This window comes from Doryrhamphus excisus, unplaced genomic scaffold (assembly GCF_037039965.1).
Source record: "Doryrhamphus excisus strain RoL-2023G ecotype Guam unplaced genomic scaffold, RoL_Dexc_Guam_v1.1 HiC_scaffold_24, whole genome shotgun sequence".
NCBI classification, from domain to species: Eukaryota; Metazoa; Chordata; class Actinopteri; order Syngnathiformes; family Syngnathidae; genus Doryrhamphus; species Doryrhamphus excisus.
The window spans coordinates 2,470,794-2,487,418 of record NW_027621862.1 but is presented as its reverse complement, the minus strand read 5'-3'; the positions used below and the strand labels follow the sequence as shown (position 1 = coordinate 2,487,418).

At 37.1% G+C, this 16,625-nt stretch overlaps 2 protein-coding genes and 1 long non-coding RNA gene across 4 annotated transcripts in view; 1 reads left to right on the top strand and 2 right to left on the bottom strand.

The window, feature by feature from the left end:
• The window catches only part of dnmbp (dynamin binding protein), a 47,652-nt gene extending 47,237 nt beyond the window's left edge, over positions 1 to 415 (bottom strand). For both annotated transcript variants that reach the window (XM_058061612.2, XM_058061611.2), the window contains exon 1: positions 66 to 415. The gene's annotated coding sequence lies outside the window, so the exon portion shown is untranslated. The remainder of the gene's footprint in view (positions 1 to 65) is intronic.
• A 268-nt stretch (positions 416 to 683) lies between these two features.
• On the top strand, positions 684 to 3,622 carry LOC144895256 (uncharacterized). Its single transcript, XR_013625752.1, has 3 exons — positions 684 to 780; positions 982 to 1,077; positions 3,500 to 3,622. It is a non-coding gene; the product is annotated as an uncharacterized LOC144895256 (long non-coding RNA).
• Positions 3,623 to 4,757: 1,135 nt separating this feature from the next.
• Positions 4,758 to 16,342, bottom strand: cpn1 (carboxypeptidase N, polypeptide 1). Its single transcript, XM_058062119.2, has 9 exons — positions 15,875 to 16,342; positions 14,131 to 14,327; positions 11,978 to 12,133; positions 10,167 to 10,343; positions 9,996 to 10,107; positions 6,783 to 6,922; positions 6,590 to 6,689; positions 5,194 to 5,312; positions 4,758 to 5,077 (listed from the first exon to the last, which is right to left on the bottom strand). The coding sequence occupies exons 1-9, from the start codon at positions 16,113 to 16,115 to the stop codon at positions 4,967 to 4,969; spliced, it is 1,353 nt and encodes a 450-aa protein (XP_057918102.2). The 5' UTR covers positions 16,116 to 16,342; the 3' UTR covers positions 4,758 to 4,966.
• Between the last annotated feature and the right edge of the window lie 283 nt (positions 16,343 to 16,625).

The window sequence follows — 16,625 nt, the reverse complement described above, 5'->3', positions numbered from 1 at the left end:
CATATGTAAGCATGTTATTACAAACACCAATACGTTATTATGAAAAGTTCAAATAAATGTATTACCTGTTCGGGTGATTAAAGTCCAACGGGAAACTGCTACTATCCAGGAAAATAGAGCCTCGACAACTTCTTTTAAAGCAGCAATGATGTGTTGGCACTTGTAGAGTCCTCGCCACACGACTTTAGCTAAACGCACCACCGCTTCAAAACAGCCATTAAATGTCGGAATTAGTTCTTATTGATCGCAAAAGCATGCTGGCGCACAGCCGAGAGGGACACTCCTCGATGTGTGGCGGCGGAATCAGCTGTCATCTCGTCGCCGTTTGGCGTCTCTCCATGCCTGCACTCTCCCGACAATACCACCCACTTTTTTCCCCCCATTATAGATGCCCCGTCTGATCGCCTGACTGAAAAGAAAGTTTTCCAGCGAAGTGAGATGCCTATTCCACAAGCTGCCCGACCTGATGCCTGACTGAAAAACGGTAAGCGTTTCCACATTGAGTTCAATAACTAACAATAAACAAGTAACAAACAAGCACGAATTAACTACATTAAAAATTTAACTATTGGGCGCAATTAGTGTTTGGAATTCCTAATTTAAATTAAAATTGCTTAATTCAAATTCAAGTGGTCAAAAATGCTATAGCTAGCAAATGTAGTTTACAATGTTTTCTCATGATAGATGCCCCGCCTGATCGCCTGACTGAAAAGAAAGTTTTCCAGCGAAGTGAGACACCTATTCCACAAGCTGCCCGACCTGATGCCTGACTGAAAAACGGTCAGCGTTTCCACATTTAGTTCAATAACTAACAATAAACAAGTAACAAACAAGCACGAATTAACTAAATTAAAAGACGTAACTATTGGGCGCAATTAGTGTTTGAAATTTCTAATTTAAATTTAAATTCCTTACTTCAAATTCGAGTGGTCAAAAATGCTATAGCTAGCAAATGTAGTTTACAACATTTTCTCATTATAGATGCCCCGCCTGATCGCCTGACTGAAAAGAAAGTTTTCCAGCGAAGTGAGACACCTATTCCACAAGCTGCCCGACCTGATGCCTGACTGAAAAACGGTAAGTGTTTCCACATTTAATGATAAATAATAATAATAACACATTTTATTTTATAGCGCTTTTCAAAACACTCAAAGACACTTCACAGAAGAATGGAGTTGAATAAAGCAAGTAAACAGAGTAGAATTAAAATTGCTTAATTCAAATTCAAGTGGTCAAAAATGCTATAGCTAGCAAATGTAGTTTACAACATAATACTGTGCTTTATTCTTTACCGTTCTTTATTGATATTATGATACAGGAAATTAAAGTCACAGTTTAGAATATAGGCCTAGACTTCTTTCTACACTACTATTCTCATGTTTACAGTATATATAATATCAATGATATGTTGATATATAATATCAGATGTTCGCATCAGTTTTTAGGAATCTACTGCAAAAATAGCAGTCAAATATCTATATACAGTATAACAGAAACACTCCGCCATTTTAAGATTATACTACAAAAGATGTAGTATAAAGGGTCGTCTGCATAACAGGAGTTTTTGATTTATTTACTATTTATTACATTTGCTTTATTTTCTGTAAACATAACAGCAAATGCAAAGCTAGAAGGTTTTGCATAACCATTTCTTAATGGCTTTTCTCTTCCAAATAAGACTTTTTAATAATAAGGCTGTTTAATCTTAAACAAATCAGACGCATATAATTGTAAGCTTTGCACACATAAACACTCCATCACCCTTATTTGAGTCGGACATGTGTTTGTTTATGGTGCGAAAGGCTGAATTCACTTTTTTGCTGCGTCTGCATGTTAGCTTCCTAAAATGTGATCTTCTATGTGTAACAACAATGGCAGGAAACTGAGCTAATCTCAAGTGTGGGCATAGAAAAGGAAGAGACAGAAATCCCAGTACCTGTACACCCAGTTTGTACTGCTCACACACTCAAATATTTAAATATGGAAACAATTCCCAATATTAAAAAATGTGACAAATCAAATCCTGATTCCAACATTACTTGGTCATGTTGAAGAGTCAGAAGCTCCAGCTGTAAGTAACTATTTCTCCAAACTGTGTTTATTTTTGTCTGTGTAGCATAAAGGGACCGGGGGCAAATTACAAACTCACTGATGTCTGGAGTTGCTAACAGCCTTTTTCCGTCACTGTCAGTAGTTTACCCGAGTTTTTTTTTTTTAAACGTGAATAGTCCTGCAGAAAATGTGTAATGTCCACATTTCGACTACCGATGTTGTGCCAAGATTGTCTGCGCTTAGTAAATGCGGACCTAATTTACCACTCTTTGAGTTCATACAGTATAAGTCAGGGGTCTCCAGCATTTAGCTCATGAGCAGTACCAGTAGCTCTCTATATTTATTATCAATTAGCAAAATTAGAAAGTGGGGTTCGGTAGTAGTCCAGAAATCCTCGGGAACGCTTGGGTGTGTGGCCAATTACAGCAGAGTGGGCGTGCCTGGAGGAATGCCGTGGGTGGAACAAATGAAAACAAACTGTTTTGTAAATCCAAGGACATACAGCTGGAATAGGTGCAGATTCTGGAAGATCTAAAAAAAATCTAGATCTAGAAAATTAGCATAATGAGACATTTATCAGGCATTTTGGAGTCCAATTTAAGTGTCATGGACTGACTGTAGCTCCTGCTAGTGTAGTGGTTCACATAGCGGCCTTTGTGTCACTGTATATCATCAAGTCCGAGTCAATGAATGCGATTATGCGAGTGTGGGAGATGCCCGGCAGCGTGTGGCATCTGTGACGCTACATTTTGTCCTCGTAAGCAAAATGCAAAACACACACACATAAGCAATGAGAATGATCCAGAACTGTATGAAACCCTTCCTTTGTTGCATCCCATTCAAGAGCGTTTTTTTAGGAGTCTATTGTTGTCTTTCAATATTTGCTCCCGTCACTTTATGCTCCGTAGGCCGCCGAAGGACAACAATCCTTCTGTTGTGTCTCCTCTTGCGGTCACTAAAAAGAAACCGACTGAATAACGACTTAAATGCAATAGTGTAGATAAATTGCATACTGCAGACCTGAGATCAGTACTTGTGACCCGCTAAGGTCTCTTTTTACGTCAGAGTCTGCAATGTGAAGTGGTCTTTTCCTCTTTCCTGTCCTTCACAGAGGATCTTTGTTTGCTTTGTGAAAAGCACAGGGAGAGATTTAGTGGTTAACCATTTGCTTTCTCATACTTTAAAACATTAGTGGGTTTTATTTTTATTAAAATTTAATTATCAGTACCAGATAATCAAGTATTGTATTTATACCATAACATCTGATTTTACAGTAATGTAATAATGACAGTACTGTCTAATTTCCTGTCCTCTGCTGCCATCTTCAGGACACAAAGAACATATTGTGAGAAAAAGAAAAAAAAGTTTTTAAAAGTTTTTTTTTTTTTTTAAAGCAAAACTATATACCTTCTTATTCATATTGTTCTTACTCTCATTTGTATTACAGAGGAAATGACCATATATGGTAAGAAGGTCACACCCCTTAAATGAGGCAGTTGAACCACATGATTTCTCCCATCCAATCAGCAAAGAGAGGTAAGGCTCATATAATGAAGACATTTCCTGAAGTACAATGAAAGTGATGTACTGTATGTTGTACAGATTTATGTACAACATGTATATTTATATATTTATTTAGAGTTTTATAAATGTAATAATAATGGTAGAATTTTTTTATTGTATTTTTTTTTAAAGATTTATTTAAATAAATTGTAATTGTAATGTCTCCCTCAATCATAACCAATGGGGCGTGGCTAGAATGGGTCAAATTTTGCATTGGCCTATCAGGAACAAGTGATTGGATTGTATGAATTCTGCCTAGCAACAAGTGGCCACAAATATGCTGCTCAAGCAGTAATGATACCGTGGCTTTGCCTCATAGCGTCCACTAAGCATCCACTCTAAATTGATTTACGCCAGTGGTCTCAAACACGCGGCCCGCGGGCCAAATGTGGCCCGCAGGACACTAGTTTGAGGCCCCCGCCTTGATATGAAAGTTTAATGTCAGTGCGGCCCGCGCAAGTTTGATATGGATGCTGTATGGTATCATTTACCCAGAAAAAATTATTACGTTTGATTAATGTTCATGTTAAAGGTTAAATAACTGTTAATAGTTATCCTCCCTATCCGTGCGGAAGTGGTAAGTTTTTGGCTATTTAAGTTTAAAGGAAATAACTTGAAGGCTACCGTTTAGGTCGCTAGCTCTCTAGTTTGCGAGTTAGCATGTGTCTCAAGACCCTGCAGTTGCGCAATATGTTGTAAATAAAAAGAGTATAAATGTGACTATAGTCGTGTTTTGTCAAATAATTTGTCTACCCACCAACTATATGTGGTTTTCATATGTTTTTATTATTTGCTGTTTTATTATTATTATTATTATATTTATTTATTACTGACTGATTGATTTTCTTTATTCTTGATTTGTTTATTTATCATCTTATTTTGTGCAGAAAAATAAAAATTAAGATATTTGAGAACAGTGGAATGTTTTATCAGAGCTTTTATTGTAGAAAATCAGAACCAAAGCAAAGTTTTTTTTGTTTTTTTTGTTTTTAATAAATGCGTTTTTTTTTTTCTGATGCGGCCCAGTCTCACCCAGACCCGAGCTCCAGTGGCCCCCAAGTAAATTGAGTTTGAGACCCCTGATTTACGCACTCGCCGTATGCTCTGAAACCAAACTGACAAGTGACAAAAAAAAAGTATTCTTTTATTTTCACTTTTGGTAATCATCAAATAGTTGTTGATCACCATCATATCCATCAATAATCTTACATAAATACATCATCAGTCTTGCAATAATTATGCAGTACAGACAAAAACATTAACAATACATAATCATAAGGGCTACATAGTTTTGTCCTTAGTTTCTATGTGTTTATTCATATAAGATATGTTTGTTTGTGAAATTGCTGCCTCATCTTGGACCCAGTTTTAAGGAGGACTTTGGGGACGACAGGTTCTTCTTGCCATTGTGGTGCTTTGTTTTCAGGTTGTGTTTTGGTGCCTTTTTCAGGTAAAAATGCAGCTGTCACAAAGAGAGAGTAAGAGAAAAAAAAAAGATGATGAACACCATAGAATATTTATATTTAATATATATATTAAATAAGACTTGTATGTGATTTAGTGTGATAAGGAATCCACCTGTGTGGCCTCAGCTGGTCCCACTGTGACTGTGCTGGTGGAGGCAGTGTAACCCGGGGCGGTGGTTGTTACTGTGTACGTGCCCGGTAACAGGAGGCGGAAATAGTCACCATCTGGTCCTGGAGAGACATTAAAAAAAATATTTCATAACTGTATTGTAGCATGTACAGTTTCATTTTAAAGGTATGCTTCTCTTTTAAGCCACTAGAGGGCAATGTATTCAATCTTTGATTGACGGGACAGTGGATCCCATCCATCAATCATCAATGATGCTTATCCTCATTAGGGCAAGAGACTGGGTACACCCTGGACTGGTCACCAGCCAATCACAGGGCACATATAGACAAACAACCATTCATACATACTGTAAATGTATGTCCGATATGATAGAGTGAAAGCAAGTTCTCCTCTCATTCCATGTGGAAGTGGTAAGATTTTGGCATCTTACTTTGTCTTTCTTCACCCCTCCATTTAAAACACTCTAGTTCAGTATAAATAAATTGGAGAGGCTCCAACCATGCTACCTCCGGCTAACATGTAATGTCCCTCTGATGTACTCCTTCCTGATCCTATCCATCATGGTCACTCCCAATGAGAACCTCAGCATCCTCATCTCTGATACCTCCGGCTAACATGTAATGTCCCTCTGATGTACTCGTTCCTGATCCTATCCATCCTGGTCACTCCCAATGAGAACTTCAGCATCCTCATCTCTGCTACTTCCGGCTAACATGTAATGTCCCTCTGATGTACTCGTTCCTGATCCTATCCATCATGGTCACTCCCAATGAGAACCTCAGCATCCTCATCTCTGCTACCTCCGGCTAACATGTAATGTTCCTCTGATGTACTCGTTTCTGATCCTATCCATCCTGGTCACTCCCAATGAGAACCTCAGCATCCTCATCTCTGATACCTCCGGCTAACATGTAATGTCCCTCTGATGTACTCGTTCCTGATCCTATCCATCCTGGTCACTCCCAATGAGAACTTCAGCATCCTCATCGCTGCTACTTCCGGCTAACATGTAATGTCCCTCTGATGTACTCGTTCCTGATCCTATCCATCATGGTCACTCCCAATGAGAACCTCAGCATCCTCATCTCTGCTACCTCCGGCTAACATGTAATGTTCCTCTGATGTACTCGTTTCTGATCCTATCCATCCTGGTCACTCCCAATGAGAACCTCAGCATCCTCATCTCTGCTACCTCCGGCTAACATGTAATGTCCCTCTGATGTACTTGTTCCTGATCCTATCCATCATGGTCACTCCCAATGAGAACTATAGCATCCTCATCTCTGCTACCTTCAATTTTTCTTGTATGTGACATTCTTTGGGGGTAAAATGTTTGGACACCCCTGCTTTAAGATAACAGATGGGGGAAACTACTCACCACTAGTCACATCGTGGTTGATGCCTGACACTGAGATCTCAGCATTCTCGATCGGGTTGTTGTTTTCGTCATACACCATGCCTTTTATCCCATGATGCACCTGAATAAAGGGAATCATTGTGAACTTTTTATTTACAATGCAAATTTATCAATGAAATGGGTGTTCTAACATTATGTATGTGTGTGTTAAGACCTGTTCCACGTATGAAACCAGTGCCTCGCGGTTGCCCAGCCATTCCCTGGGCAGCGTAGACTCGGCTGGGAACTTATCGCAGCTCAGCTCCAGTGTGATCTCAAAACAGTTGGTGTATAAATAGTTGAAGTCCTGCATGCCTGCGACAGAAATGGAACATTTTACTGTTTTTTTTTTTAAAGTGAACTTTGCAGCGCTTCCATGTTAAAGTGTGATGTAAAACTCAGACGTGAAAACAAATATTACATGTTCCTTTTAAATGGGATCTTGTGCAAGTTTGAAAGTTTGCACGAGTGTCTTTGCTACTTCTTGCACATTACATTCATAGAGCTTTTTTTTTTAGCAGTACTAGATATGGGCATAGTATAAATAATATAAATATATATACCACTTGTTCTCACAATAGCTTGATTGAGTGTACCAAAACAAGAACTCAGTAGACCAAACAAGAACTTAAGAGCTCCAGCAAGACAGGATTTGGTGTTTTTTTTGCATTTTTTTGCAGTTTTTTTTCATTCATAAAATGTTTGTGGTGATTGTGGGCATTTGATCTGGCCTGCCATGCAATTTGAGTAACAAATGCAACCAACAATAGACTATTGATTCTCAAAACGTGGCACGAATACCACTGGTGGTAGGCGGGTGCCATCTTGTGGTACCCATAATTTAATTTAGTTTAGTTTAGTTTGATTTTGTTTAGTTTAATTTAGTTTTGTTTAATTTAGTTTTATTTAATTTAGTTTATTTAATTTAGTTTTATTTAATTTAGTTTATTTAATTAAATTTAGTTTAATTTAGTTTTGTTTAATTTAGTTTTATTTAATTTAGTTTTATTTAATTTACTTTTATTTAATTTAGTTTATTTAATTTACTTTTATTTAATTTAGTTTATTTAATTTACTTTTATTTAATTTAGTTTATTTAATTTACTCTCATTTAATTTACTTTTATTTAATTGGTTTACATTTCATTTTATTACATTTTTATTTATTTTAGTTTATTTTCGTATATATAAATGTTCTATACGATATGCCACAAACCAATTACAAGCGTTTTTTAAGGTGATGCTTTGGGCATTTTTGCTCATTTTTGTATTACTGTAAAATGCTACAAAGACTACGTAAAGTCCTCCAAGACTACAAAACCTCAAAAACATTAACTATTCTTCCACTTGTTTTTTTCTTTTTTATGAAAATAAGATTGATAGTTAGGCTACATACCAGACTGCAAACTGCATACTTACTTTCTTATGTACATTTTTTTAATTTTTAATTTCTTCTCTAAATACCAATGCAATAAATCACATTTTTTTATAGACAAGTATCAACAGATCAAGTAATGTGGGCATATGAATATATATTGCTGAGTTTTTTTTTTCCCTGGTCATATCCTAGTTGATTGGCCACTTGTTGCTTGTCGTAATTCAGACGTAATTTCCCCATAGGCTACTGAAACAACAAAAATAGGACACGTTTGTTCATGTAGATTAATTTCCCAATGGAGTCACTGATCTGTGTTGAACATAAAACAATCAGCACTGTCATGTCTCCCTTAAAAAAAAACTAATAAGTAACCAGAGGAGGTGGTCCTGCTTTGGACTTTCAACTGAGGGGTCAGTCCAAGTGCAGTCAGAGTTAAAGAGTTCATGTCAGGGGTGGTAAAGGCCTGCAATTTCACGTAAAAAGCCTGTAATTTGCACATTGTGACCATGTCTGTTATCATCGGATGTAACCTTAAAGGCACGGTTGGTCCACTGTTTTTAATACGGGATGTTTAATACCAGGTAGCGGTACAACTTCCTGGGCCTGCTGGGGCAACAAAGCCCTCCACCCTCATTCAAACAACCCAAGGGGGTATGGCTGTAAAGTGTCAAATTTAGCAGTAAGGAACAAATGATGCTGCTCCACAATTTCCGCCTAGCAACAAGTGGTCACAACCATGTGACAGGACATACTTTAATTGTTTTTCTTTGGCGATAAAAAAAAATTAATTCAGTTATTTTCTACCGCTTATGCTCGCGAGGGTCGCGGAGGTGCTGGAACCTATCACAGTTGACTTCGGGCAAGAGGCGGGGTACACTTTGGACTGGTGGCCAGCCAATCACAGGGCACATATAGACAAACAACCATTCACACTCAAATTATAAAGTAATAAAAATTTGTAAATGTAGTAAATTAATTAAAACTAAAGTAAAAGCACAATTAGTTAGAGGTGAGCTTTATGACAGCTTTCCTTTTGTTCATTTTTAAAAATAAAAAACCTAAAATATAATATAAAGATATAAATATTAATAAAAATACATTAATACAAATTATTGATCGGAATAAAGTAATCACAAAATAAACAAAAAGCACGATTAGACCCAATATCCATACATCCATTTTCTGTACCGCTATCCCAGCTGTCTTCAGGCGAGAGGCGGGGTACACCCTGGACTGGTGGCCAGCCAATCACAGTGCTCATATAGACAAACAACCATTCACACTCAAATTATAAAGTAATAAAAATTAGTCATTTTAATAAATTAATTAAAACTAAAGTAAAAGCACAATTAGTTAGAGGTGAGCTGTATGACATCTTTCTTTTTGTTCATTTTTAAAAACAAAAAAACCCATGTTGGGGTACACCCTGGACTGGTGGCCAGCCAGCCAATCACAGGGCACATATAGACAAACAACCATTCACACTCAAATTATAAAGTGATAAAAATTAGTCACTGCAATAAATGAATTAAAACTAAAGTAAAAGCACAATTAGTTAGAGGTGAGCTGTATGACATCTTTCTTTTTGTTCATTTTTAAAAATAAAAAAAAACATGTTGGGGTACACCCTGGACTGGTCGCCAGCCAGCCAATCACAAGGCACATATAGACAAACAACCATTCACACTCACATTCATACCTATGGACAATTTGGAGTCGCCAATTAACCTAGCATGTTTTTGGAATGTGGGAGGAAACCGGAGTACCCGGAGATAACCCACGCATGCACGGGGAGAACATGCAAACTCCACATGGGGGGAATCGAACCCGGGTCCGTGCAGCCTGGATGCAATATGTTCACAAAAAATTGTAAATAAAACTGCACATAGGCATATATATATTTCCGTATATATATATATATATATATATACAGTATATATTCCGTCTTTTCTGGGTACTACTCAGCCCTCTATGGGTTTTGAGAGTGGACAATTAGTGGACATTTACTGACCCTTAGACAGCGAGTACCATCTTGCCCCATTGGTTATCCCCTCGTCAAAGTAGTCCCCGCAGTTCCAACCGTTGTGCATCCAGCTGTGTGCGTACGAGTAGGTCCTCGCCAACTGACAAATATTATAATTATTATATAAAATCACGATTTAAATTGTAATTTCTTGCTTACGTTTCTAAAGAGTTTGTCATCCGGCGTTGCGGCATAGGTGGTCCTCCCTCTGATGCGGGCGTCTCGCGACTTGTCAAAGGGATAGTTAGCCACCACAGCTCCTCCGTGGAGGTTGGCCGATAGGACGAAGTTGTAGTTTTGCATCCATTTGATGACGGCGCGTGTTTCTGGTTCAACCTGTATTGAATTGAAAGCAGGATAATGCTATAATAATAATGCTAATAATAAGTATCTTGTTTGTACAACGTCAGATTGGATTTGACTTCACACTGTTTGGAAATTTTCTGAGTTCTTGAGAATAGCAGCACATGACCTTCTGTGGAGGACTGAAGACATCTGGTTTTCTGTGCACTTCCCTAAACTATTGGCTTCACTTCTTGGCTCGCTAAACCAGACAATTTTTGTAGTTCCTTTGCTTTATTTGCTGCTTTTTCACTTTTAGACAAGCTGGATAATCTTCAGGTATGCATAATTGATCCAACAATGTATCTTCCTCAATCCACAATCATTGTTTAGTAACATTCCACAGACACACACACACAGACACAAAATATGGTAGAGGTAGTCAACCTAAGATCTGTGGGCCATATATGGCGCTGAGAGGGTATTTGATCTGGCCTGTCATGCAATTTGAGTAACAAATATAAACTGTGATTCTCAAAACGTGGCACGGATACCACTGGTGGTAGGCGGGTGCCATCTTGTGGTACCCATGATTTAATTTAATTTGATTTAGTTTAGTTTAATTTAGTTTTATTTAATTTAGTTTAGTTTAATTTAGTTTCATTTAATTTAGTTTCATTTAATTTAGTTTATTTAATTTAATTTAATTTAGTTTAGTTTAATTTAGTTTCATTAGTTTAATTTAGTTTAGTTTAATGTAGTTTTATTTAATTTAGTTTAGTTTAATTTAGTTTCATTTAATTTAGTTTTATTTAATTTAGTTTATTTAATTTACTTTTATTTAATTTAGTTTATTTAATTTACTTTTATTTAATTTTGTTTATTTAATTTTGTTTCATTTAGTTTTATTTAGTTTTATTTAATTTAGTTTAGTTTCATTTAGTTTAGTTTCATTTAGTTTCATTTAGTTTCATTTAATTTAGTTTATTTAATTTACTTTTATTTAATTTGGTTTAGTTTAATTTAGTTTAGTTTATTTAATTTACTTTTATTTAATTTACTTTTATTTAATTGGTTTACATTTCATTTTATTACATTTTTATTTATGTTAGTGTATATATAAATGTTCTATACGATATGCCACAAACCAATTACAAGCGTTTTTAAGGTGACGCTTGTGTAAAAAGTGGCCCATTTTCCCCATAGACGTAAAAAAAACAAAAAAAACAATGGCTTACAATACAGCTACAACACTTCAGACATGCAGGCATTTATTTTCCCGAGCTGTGCCTACACGCTCCTCGTCTCTGCAGTAATACCTCTCCAAGTGTGAGGTATGCAGGACAATAAACACTGTTAGTCCCAGGCCTGGTCTATATGCCAGCCTTGAACCCTGGCGGTAGCAGTCCTACAGGTATTTATTATGAGTGGTCTTTGTTTATAGCCATGCTTGCTTTGAAGCTAAATCTGTAGGCTCACATATGGACCCATAACACATGAAGGCGGCCATATTTCATTGTGCGTAAACACAAAGGAGAGCAGGAACCTGCGTGACCCACAGTAAGTTTATAAGAGCAGCTCCACTGTTGATACTACAGTAAGTTAAGCAAACCGTTGATGTGGACTTTGAACGCATCATTCATAGAACCAAAACGTTGCAGAAATGCAGACGTCCATCTTTGTGTCACCTGTTGCTCCCAGTTGTCAGGCAGCGGCAGGTGGTGGTTTCGCCCCTTCGTCTTCTCGTAGTAATACATGAGGGCGTTCAGGTCAGGAAAGTTCCGGTTCAGGTCGATTTCCCGGGAATTGCCACGACCCACCAGATAGCCGTTGAACTCCGGGCCCTGTTAGACAAATAAATGTCAATACATCCACTGAGCCATGATCTTTAAATACAGAAAATATTACATAATATTACAACTCTTGTTGTAATAGTCATACTTTATTCTTACCATAGATTCTACTCTTGTAATACTATGCCATAATTAATGTAATAAAACCATATTTTTTATTTACTGTCGTAATATTATGACTTCATTTTCGTAATATTTTAAGTTTGTTGTTATAGCAATACATTATACTGTACTGTCATATTACGTTGTTTAAAAAAAAAGAAAAAAATGTGGTGGGGTGATTTATTGTCACAATATTAAAACCTTATTACTGTATTGTTACTTTATTCATGGAATATTACACATATTTACTAAAAAAATACTTATGTAAATATTGTCATAATAGTAAAACCTTTATGACTTTATTCCTGAAATATTTTTTTAAATGCGGAATTTTCAATTATTAAATTAATTATTATTATTATTAATTATTAATTAATAATTTATTATTTTATGTAATTATTTAATTTAATTTATTACATTTAATGAAATCATATTATGACTTTATTCTCATAATATTAGAACTCTACTTTTATAATATATAACTAATTTATTGTCATAGAACGATTTTATTCTCACAATTCTATTTTTATTGTGATTTATTTGTTATAATATTTATTTTATTTATTTTATTTATTTTATTTATTTTATTTATTTTATTTATTTTATTTATTTTATTTATTTTATTTATTTTATTTATCATTTATTATATTTAATATTTTAATATATATATTTGTTTATATATTATTATTTGTTATAATATCAAGCCATTAGTCATTAGTACTGCAAATTTTTGGACACAAAAATAAATTATTATTATTATATAGTTATGTTATTATGACTTTATTCTCATAATATTACAACTTTGTTAGAATATTAGGACTTTATTGTCATAATATCAATACTTATGTAATATCAATATTTTTACTACGGACTTGTAATATTACACCGATCCACCGTGTTTCTCATAATATCTTGACTTTATTCTTGATATGTTTAAAAAATGCAGACAAATAACACATTTATTGTCATGACTTTACTAATATTTCTTATTATTATGCCTTGTTGCAACATTTTTCTCATGACATAAAGACGTTCTCTTGTCATAACAGCATTTTTGTCATTTTCCATGTACTTCTATTTATTTACCTATTTATGATGTCTATTTATTTACCTATTTATGACGTCTATTTATTTACCAATTTATGACATCTATTTATTTACCTATTTATGACATCTATTTATTTACCTATTTATGACGTCTATTTATTTACCTATTTATGACATCTATTTATTTACCTATTTATGACGTCTATTTATTTACCTATTTATGACATCTATTTATTTACCAATTTATGACGTCTATTTATTTACCTATTTATGACGTCTATTTATTTACCTATTTATGACGTCTATTTATTTACCTATTTATGACATCTATTTATTTACCAATTTATGACGTCTATTTATTTACCTATTTATGACATCTATTTATTTACCAATTTATGACGTCTATTTATTTACCAATTTATGACGTCTATTTATTTACCTATTTATGATGTCTATTTATTTACCTATTTATGACGTCTATTTATTTACCTATTTATGACGTCTATTTATTTACCAATTTATGACGTCTATTTATTTACCAATTTATGACGTCTATTTATTTACCAATTTATGACGTCTATTTATTTACCTATTTATGATGTCTATTTATTTACCTATTTATGACGTCTATTTATTTACCTATTTATGACGTCTATTTATTTACCAATTTATGACGTCTATTTATTTACCAATTTATGACATCTATTTATTTACCAATTTATGACGTCTATTTATTTACCTATTTATGACGTCTATTTATTTACCTATTTATGACGTCTATTTATTTACCTATTTATGACGTCTATTTATTTACCTATTTATGACGTCTATTTATTTACCTGTCTGGCGGCCACCTCGTATCCATCAGGGTTCATGGAAGGCATGATGTGGATGCGTGTGTCGTAGATGAGCCTTGTGATGCGATGGTTTCTGGCCCGGTATTCGTCGCACAGGAACTGTGAGAACTTGATGAGCAGCTCGCGGCCCAGCACTTCGTTGCCGTGCATATTGCCCACGTACTTGAACTCGGGTTCCACTGGGGGAAGGAAATGCAGAAGCGGAGGGTTGCAGGAGAGGTTAAAATAAAAAGTGCTGTGCTGTACTGTGCTGTGTGTCATGGGTCGTGTTCCACTTTAACTGGAACTAGGAACTATAGGGGGCTGCACGGTGGGGCAGTGGTTAGCGCACAGGTCTCACAGCTAGGAGACCAAAGTTCAATTCCACTCTCGGTCATCTCTGTGTGGAGTTTTCATGTTTTCATGTTTGCATTGTCCATAGGTATGAATGTGAGTGTGAATGGTTGTTTGTCTATGTCTATATCTATGTATGAATGTGAGTGTGAATGGTTGTTTGTCTATATGTGCCCTGTGATTGGCTGGCCACCAGTCCAGGGTGTAACCCCGCCTCTCGCCCGATAGGCTCCAGCCATAGCCTTGTAAAGATAAGCGATAGAAAATGAATGAATGAATGAATGTCATGAAAGTGGTTAGCGCGCAGGCATCACAGCTCGGAGACCCGAGTTCAATTCCACCCTGGGGTGGACCGGGTACTCCGGTTTCCTCCCACATTCCAAAAACATGCTAGGTTAATTAGCGACTCCAAATTGTCCATAGGTATGAATGTGAGTGTGAATGGTTGTTTGTCTATATGTGCCATGTGATTGGCTGGCCACCAGTCCAGGGTGTAACCCCGCCTCTCGCCCCAAGGCAGCTGGGATAGGCTCCAGCACCAACCGCTAGCCTCGTAAAGATAAGCGATAGAAAATGAATGAATGAATGAATGTCATGAAAGTGGTTAGCGTGCAGGTCTCACAGCTCGGAGACCCGAGTTCAATTCCACCCTCTGTCATCTCTGTGTGGAGTTTGCATGTTCTCCCCGTGCATGTGTGGATTTTCTCCGGGTACTCCGGTTTCCTCCCACATTCCAAAAACATGCTAGGTTAATTGGCGACTCCAAATTGTCCATAGGTATGAATGTGAGTGTGAATGGTTGTTTGTCTATGTGTGCCCTGTGATTGGCTGGCCACCAGTGCAGGGTGTACCCCGCCTCTTGCCCCAAGACAGCTGGGATAGGCTCCAGCACCAACCGCTAACCTCGTAAAGATAAGCGATAGAAAATGAATGAATGTCATGAAAGTGGTTAGCGCACAGGCATCACAGCTCGGAGACCCAAGTTCAATTCCACCCTCGGTCATCTCTGTGTGGAGTTTGAATGTTCTCCCCATGCATGCGTGGGTTTTCTCCGGGTACTCCAGACTATTCCCCAATAATCCCGAAGGTAATTCTCCTCTAAATGCACCAATGGAAAAGCTGGATCATCGGCCAATGCAAACTAAAACCAGGTTTTGTGGTGACTTGTACCTTACCCCCCCCCCCTCCCTCCCCCCACAAAACCAACTTGTCACCCTTGAAATGAATGACAGATGTGACTTTTTCTCCACTGTTCTCCTCTGATGTTCGTGATGTTCAGGAACCACTTTCTCCACCCGAATATAAACAACTTCCACGCAGAAAAAAACAACCCCACTTTTTTTGCTTGTTATTGTTTTGAAATGCAAATCGAAGAAGAAGAAACCCCACTCACATGCTTCGTGGATACCCGGGTTATCCGTGAACTCCAGCACGTAGAGGTGGCGTCCCTCCACGCTGCGTCCGATGCTGTAGATGCGCGTGACGTAGGGACACTCGCTGTGGACGGCGAACAAAGCTCTCACCATGTCCTCGTAGCGGTGATGCTGGAACTCCGAACCGGATGCCAGGAGCCCCAGCAGCCCCGGTAGGAGCGCGGGGAGCCAGGGAAGAGGAGCCCTGGCCCGGTAGTGCATGACGGTGACGCCTTCAGGCTCTCGAGTGGAAACGGCGAAAACGGACGATGCGTTCAGGGTCTTTTATCTCACACACATATATATATATATGCATGTATATATTTGTCTGTGCACACAGCAAACCCAGTGATTGAGCTGCTGTTTAAATCTGTGCCCCCTCCCACATCGAAGAGCAAGTAAGGACAGCCCCCCTTGTTCCTTCTTTGTCTCACTCTCCTCCTCCAACAGCTGCTTCCCTCCTTCTCCTTTTTCCCTGTGGCTCCTCTTCAAGTACATGTTACTCTCTTTAAATGCTAGGCGGAATGCTTCACTCTCCACCCCCCCACACCCCCCCCCCTTTACTTTTGGGGGTCTGTGCAAACACCAGGATTTCTTTTCCACTCATTTCAGGTCCCCCCTTTTTTTTCTCTTTGTTTCCACTCTCTTTCCTGGGAAAAAGAGCCTTGTTTCCAAGGCGCTGCTCCCTTCACTGCCCCTGCAAGCCTTCAATCATGCATTCATTAACTCTTA

What these genes read in the sequence shown, in the direction of transcription:
- cpn1 (XM_058062119.2), bottom strand. Translation starts at nt 16,115, where the DNA reads ATGCACTACCGGGCCAGGGCTCCTCTTCCCTGGCTCCCCGCGCTCCTA. An exon ending in ACGAGGTGGCCGCCAGACAG is followed by an intron (nt 12,134 to 14,130) that starts GTAAATAAATAG and finishes TTTGTCTAACAG; the next exon opens with GGCCCGGAGTTCAACGGCTA. An exon ending in ATGACAAACTCTTTAGAAAC is followed by an intron (nt 10,108 to 10,166) that starts GTAAGCAAGAAA and finishes AATATTTGTCAG; the next exon opens with TTGGCGAGGACCTACTCGTA.